This window comes from Buteo buteo, chromosome 13, assembly GCF_964188355.1.
Source record: "Buteo buteo chromosome 13, bButBut1.hap1.1, whole genome shotgun sequence".
In the NCBI taxonomy this organism is placed as follows: Eukaryota; Metazoa; Chordata; class Aves; order Accipitriformes; family Accipitridae; genus Buteo; species Buteo buteo.
In genome coordinates, this window is record NC_134183.1 from 2,057,107 (window position 1) to 2,063,460 (window position 6,354).

The following is a 6,354-nucleotide window of genomic DNA, read 5'->3' on the forward strand; positions in this document are numbered from 1 at the left end:
TGAGCAAAAGACATTTGTGGGGACATGGAAGGACTGGAGGCCAGGAGATGACATGGGGACCTTCTCAGCCTGATGCTGAGCCCAGATAGTCCCTTCTGCCAGGCGGGTGTCCCACAGCAGGAGTGAGAAACCCCACGCGCAGGGACGTCTGTGGCCAGGCGCTGGGTCTCCGGTGGCCTTTGCCTCTTGCCCTGCCGCACGCCGAAGCTTTGCGTACCTGCGCCCGATGCCTGCCCCGACGGCAGCGTGATGCCAACACCCACGTTTCTTGGGAAAAAACGGGTTAAAATCTTGACCTGGGAGGAGGCACACCTTGCTGCCTCCCTGCCGAGGGCTGGGGGAACTGGGTGGCCGTTGGTGTTGAGCACACCGTCACCCATCGCACACCGGCGCACGTTGCTTGCCGCGGCGTTTGCGTGCCGTGGCACGATGGCACGTTGCTACGTTGCTCACCGCAGCCCATTGCTTGCTGTACTCGCCGAGACGGCTGCGGCCCCATCCCCGGCACGTGCCAGACCCGCTGGGCATCTGGTGCTGCCGTGGAGGTGGCCCAAGCTGTGGGGCCAGGGCCGGTTCTTGCTTTCAGGGAGCCCTGATGGGTTTTGCGAGGGTTGTGAGTGGGAGAGAGAAGAGGAGGAGAGCAGGGGCAAACCCACCTTCTCCTGCTGGTTCTTTCACCGGGTTAAATTCCCCTTCCTCCTGCCCCTCGGGGCTTTCTTTCCCCCCCGGGGCTGGTGCGGGGCAAGGGGTCAGCGTGGGGTTCCCTCCTCCCGGCGGGACCGGGGGCGAGGGGGGGTCTCACCACCCTTTCCGTACAGACCCCTCCATTCACACCTCCTTCTCCCACCCCATTAATTTGTTGTGGTCGGGGCCAGTAATAGCTGCTTTGTGCGAAGGCGAGGGAAGGAGGAAAAAAAAACCCAGCGCACAGACAGCGGCTCCAGTGTTTTCTAAAAGGGATGTTTTTCCCCCTCCGTTCTCTCTCTCTTTCCCTTGAATAATGTTTTTGATTGTAATAGCCTGTCCTGGTTAGGGAAACCCACAGCCTCTCCCCCTTCCCCTCCCCTCTTCTGTAAACCCTTGTAGAAGTTTAAACAACCCAGAGAGATTTTTCTCACCAGTCTTATTTTACTAATAGGAAACAAGTGTTTAAAGCAGCAAAGGGAGCTTTCAGCTGCTGGCAAAGGAATAACTGACCTTGCAGAGAGGCACTGGGGTCCTGCCTGGAGCCGTGGGCTGGGGCAGGTTGCAGCCCGGCATCTCGCTGCTGGAGCTTTGAGGCTCCTGGGACGGTCGCGCTCTCGGTGTTCCCCCCAGGGATGGGCCACGGCCAGCTCCACCAGCACACACCAGTGAAGCCGTGATGGGAGAAATGCTCCAGCTGTGGAACAAGTTACCGTTCGCTCTCATGGAGCCGTTCAGCCTAAGGAGCCCATGCCATAAAAAACAAGCCCCGTTTGGTTCGGTGCTTGCAACATTTTTGTTCCTTGAGTGAAGGAGAAAACTCCATATCCCGATTTCCTGGTTTTCACCAAAAAGCCCAAACTCCTGCCGAGCTGGAAGGGACCGTGGAGCAGAGGGGAAGGATTGGTCCCAAGGCTGGAACAAATCCCAGCTGAGGATAGGTGACAGCACTGGGGGGGGTGCTGGTGCACGGAGCTGGGGTGCAGCTGCCTCCCGCATAGAAGATCCAACAAACCCTCCCACTGCAAATCCAGCTTTCGTGACCGCCAGCTGTTCGCAGAGCTGTTGCCGTTTTGGATAAGCTCCGGATGACGTGGTGGTCCCGCCATGGGGTCACTGCGCGGGAGAAGCTCCCGGCTCGGGGAGCGCAGCGGCGGGCGCTGGGTGCTCTGGAGGTGGATGCTGAGATAGGTATTGGGTCTAAGTATCGAAGGGGAGAGGGCAAGCGAGGAGAAACCTCACCTAATCCTCTGCCCTTGAGCATGCCTTCAAACCTCTCCTGTCCACCCTTCAGTTGTCAGCTCCAAGAGCTGTGTTTTCTGCCACTGGGGACGTGGGGCTTTACCTGGAGCGGTTCAAGTTCACCGTGTCTGCCTGCCTAACGCCCTTTATCAGGCTTTTTATCTCCTGTGCCTGGAGGAACGGTCCTCACAGCAGCCTGCCTCCTCCTGTACTGCTTTACCGATGGACAGACCAGCTCTGGAAGTCCAAGTGCCGCCTTTCCATAGGATGCAAGAGGGGGAAAAAAGAGAGAAAGCAAGCGAAATCCTGTGGCTGAAATATACTTCTCCTCTGACAAGCCCCATGGCTGTAAGGCTCACGCAGGGGTGGTTATGGTTAAGGATGGTGCCGGTGAGAGCTGGGGCAGGTTATGGGAGAGGGTCTGGCCACCCTGGGGGCTGTGTTGGGACCCCTCTGTCAAAGCCCCCCTGGGATGGAGGAACCCTGACACTCTGGGGGACCTGCGAGCCCGAGGCCACCCCAAACACCAGGATCCAGGGATGCTGCGGCTCCCGAGAAGCCTCAGGTTGGAAATGCCTCGTGGGGCCTCCCTGGACAGGTCTCTTCTCCTCCGTCTGGTCTCTGTCGCTCCCAGGGCTGGTGCTGAAGCTGATTAAATGCTGCAGAGCTCTTTGAAGATGAGGTTTTCTGTGTTCGTGTTAAATATTAGCATGACTAGCCTCAGGGCTAGCTGTGCTTTCATTCAAAAGGCATATCTTTAATAATGTCTTTTTTTTTTTTCCCAGCTCGCAGCAGCCAACTCCAGGCTGTGCTTTCCACCTCATATATATACATACATATATATATATATTTGTGCTTTTTTGTGTGGATAGGAACTTAGCAATCGGGATTGGGATTCAGAATTTCCCGGAGGGCCTGGCCGTCAGCCTGCCTTTGCGTGGTGCTGGATTTTCAACATGGAAAGCGTTCTGGTAAGCTGAGCTCCTCTTCGCCCGTGGAAACAAGAGCCCTCCGCCAGCAGCTCCTGACGAGCGGGTGCCTATAGATTTCTTCCCCGTATCCATTTGCGTTGCTCTGTCATTGAGCTGCCCTTGGGATGGGCTTGCTCCAGACCTGCCGGGTCGCCTCTTGGCATCACGGAGAGCTGCTGTTGGGAGTGCTGCTGGTTTCCAGCTTTGAGGAAGGGCGGTGAGCGCTGCCCTGCTCCCTCCGCAGTGCCCAAGCTCAGCTCCAAGCCCCCAGCTCCCAAGGGATGCATCGGCGATCCCGGTGGGTCACCCCATCCTGCTTCAGCTGCCTGCTGAGCTCCCACATCCTGCCCTAAAACGTTTTTTGGGGTTTGGTTTTTTTTTTAGAAGTTTTTTTTTTTTTTTTTTTTTTTGTTTCATTTTTTTCTCTCACTTCACTCTGGGCTGGATTTCAAACCCACTTTTTATTTTTTCTTTTCCCTGAGGTGAAAAAGCCAAGGGCATGAACCTTGCGAGCACAGGGCTGCGTTCCTGCCCGTGCACGTGTGCTCGGCCGGGTGATGGATGGGAGGGCAGGGGGACGGCTTGGAAACGGCTCCCGCCAAAGCTTTGTTTTCTTTTCCTCCCACCCACCTCCAATTCAGTAAGCGCAGCCGGTGCTGGGACTTGCACCGGGATTGCTGCTGCCGGGAAGGGAGTTCCCATGGTCCGGAGAGTTAAAGCAGTCCTAGAGGGAAAGAAAATGAGAGCGAAGAACACAATTTCATCCTGGTTGAGGCTGTGGCCAGATGTCCTCTTTGCGATTGAGCTATGCTGGTTGGAAATGTTTCCCCTCCGACCCATCCCTGCCTGTGAGCTGGATCCCCAAATCCCGCAGAGCTCTTGGGGGAAGGAACCAGATCGTGCCTTAATTCCTTTCCTGGAAAAATCAGCTAGGTTAGGTCAGATCACCTTCGTGATGATGATCCAGGTGGCTTGGCTTGGCGTGGCCGGCTGGCCGACCTTCTCCCAGACACGGTGACGTTAGGGAAGACGGTGGGATGGGGAGCTGCAGACCCTCAGCAGCCCCGCAGGAGGGCTGTGCCATCCCTCACGCCGGGTCCCTGGTGGCTTTTAGTCTCGGTCTTTTGCAGGTACGGGCAGCTGAGCGGCATGGTGGAGCCCTTAGCCGGCGTTTTCGGTGCCTTCGCCGTGGTGGTGGCGGAGCCTCTCCTCCCCTACGCCTTGGGCTTTGCCGCCGGAGCCATGGTCTACGTGGTGATGGATGATATCATCCCCGAGGCACAGACCAGGTGAGACCCTGTTGGTGCCCGCCACTAAAGGCAGATACACACGGAGGGAAGCGCAGAGGACTCTGGAAGAATCCTTTCCCTTGCCCGGATGAGCTGTAAAGCAGCGCTTCCCTCATCCAAAAGGCCGGTCCCGGCTCCCAGGAGCTCACACCCTCCCCTTTTCTCCCTGCAGTGGCAACGGGAAGCTGGCTTCCTGGACCTCGATATTAGGATTTGTGGTGATGATGTCCCTGGACGTTGGGCTCGGGTAGGGCAACGCTCCGCTCCCCGGGAGAAGACTTCAGAGCCATTTGTGCGGCGGCGTTTGGAACCGGACACATGTTATCCTCTGGACTTTTTTTTGTATATATATTTTTTGGATCTGGTTTGGTGTTGATTTCCTATAATTTTATATCTCTTCCTCCCCTCCAACGTCATATCGATGGTTTTCAAAGCACAAATACAGGTGGTTCCTCGCAGGTCCTGGTTTCCTTTCGCCACCAGATTTTCTTTTCCTCTCGGGAGGGTCGTTGGACGACGCGTCGGCTGGGCTGCAGGTCACCCTGTCCTTTCCCTTCCGCGCTGGGCTGGTTTCTGAGTCAGGTCGCTCTGGGTTTTGATCATCTTTGTTCTGTAGAAGATTAGAAATTCAACTGTCGTGTGTTTAAGCTGGTCTGTGGTTAAGTACCAAGGCATTTGAATGGAGTAAACTCCTTACAGAGTCTGAATTTCCACACTTTTTTCGAAAGGCAGGTGGAAGGCATTATAGGGCTAAGATAACACGTACAGCACTCTGTGGGATAGCAGGTCTTGTGTAACCTGCAGGTCCTTGGGAATGTTCTAGGGTATTTGTTTTGATAGATGCAAATAGTCCAGGCAAATAAAAATGAATTTTCTTGGGATCTCTGTAAGAGGGAAATGTCATTTTTTCCTAAATTTATCTCCTAAGTGGGCATTGATCCAATGCACTGTGTCTAATACCCCAAGGTTTTCTCTGAAAAAAAAAGAACAGGAAAGAAGAATTTTTGTGTTTTCTAGCATATACTCTTTGAAAAGGCAAGGTACGGTCGTCCATGTGGTCGCTGATGTGCTGCCTGACTGCAGTACAGCAGGATACGTTTCCACGTGGGCCCGTGACTGTGTCTGGCCTTCCCGAGCGATTGCTGGTTTACGGCTGCTGGTTCCAGTGGTTCATAACTCCCCGAAGAGCCAAGGCAGGTTTTTCCCAGCGGTGGCCCTGGTCACACTTCATCCCTCAGAAGACCTCGGAGCTGTGTTAGGACCAGAGCATGCCGGGAGCCCTCATCTTCCTGAGCAGCATCAGGATGAAATAATTCATCAGGGTGAATTAATTATCCTACCTGAAGAGCCAGAAACATGCACCATGTATACTTGCCTCTTCACCCTCTGCTTTTCAAGCATCTCTTGTTGAAGAGCCGTTCTGGAGCAGGCAGGATTAGACCCTTCCAGGCTGAGGAGCGAGTCCTGCCCATCCCTCCCTCTGCTTGGTGCACGCTCCAGCGAGGAGCAAAACGCCGAAGTTGGAAGGATGCTGTAAACCATGCCTCCCTCTTCGCTAAGGATGCTTCTGTCTTCAGTAAAAAGAGATTGATTAGACCTTTCCGCAGGAATAACTGGATCGCCTGGCTGCTGCCTGCATCTCAGTCCCTCTGCAGCCGCAGGGCTCTCGGGGGAGCGGGGCTGCGAGTGTGGGGGGGTCCTGCCGGAGAAGCTGCAGGAAGGGCAGCCAAAGGGAACAGGCTTGGATAAACTAAGCTAGAGCCATGCATTTTTGTTTGGTTCATTTTTATTTTTTTGGGGTTGGATTTCATTTGTACTTCATTTGTGTGTCACTATAGATGATACAAAACTACTGTTCGCCAATGGATTTGACCTTTTAACTGTGATTGGTTTCAATAAATGGGAAGTTCAGAGTTTGCACTGATCTATTTTCATGCCTTAAAGCCGTACCTTTGCTTCTCCTCCCTCCGTTCTGCTACGTTTCTTTTCTCCAGCTTAATTGTTCCTGGCTTGTCAAAGGTCCTGCCTCTCAACCAGGAAGGCAGCCTTTTCGGGGAAGAAAAAAAAAGGGAAAAAAAAGCTGAAGAAAGGCAGCTTCGCAGTGCCTCATCCAGGCACCCATGAGCGTGTTTTAGTGTTCACTGGGTTGCTGCAGCTGCCCAGCTCAC

At 54.4% G+C, this 6,354-nt stretch overlaps 1 protein-coding gene across 3 annotated transcripts in view; it reads left to right on the forward strand.

Annotated features, from left to right (window-relative positions):
* Positions 1 to 6,119, forward strand: part of SLC39A11 (solute carrier family 39 member 11) — a 116,374-nt gene extending 110,255 nt beyond the window's left edge. For all 3 annotated transcript variants that reach the window (XM_075044206.1, XM_075044207.1, XM_075044209.1), the window contains exons 8-10: positions 2,799 to 2,897; positions 4,028 to 4,186; positions 4,359 to 6,119. In XM_075044206.1, coding sequence (XP_074900307.1) covers positions 2,799 to 2,897; positions 4,028 to 4,186; positions 4,359 to 4,437 — 337 coding nt within the window. In that variant the 3' untranslated portion in view covers positions 4,438 to 6,119. The remainder of the gene's footprint in view (positions 1 to 2,798; positions 2,898 to 4,027; positions 4,187 to 4,358) is intronic.
* Positions 6,120 to 6,354: the final 235 nt, after the last annotated feature.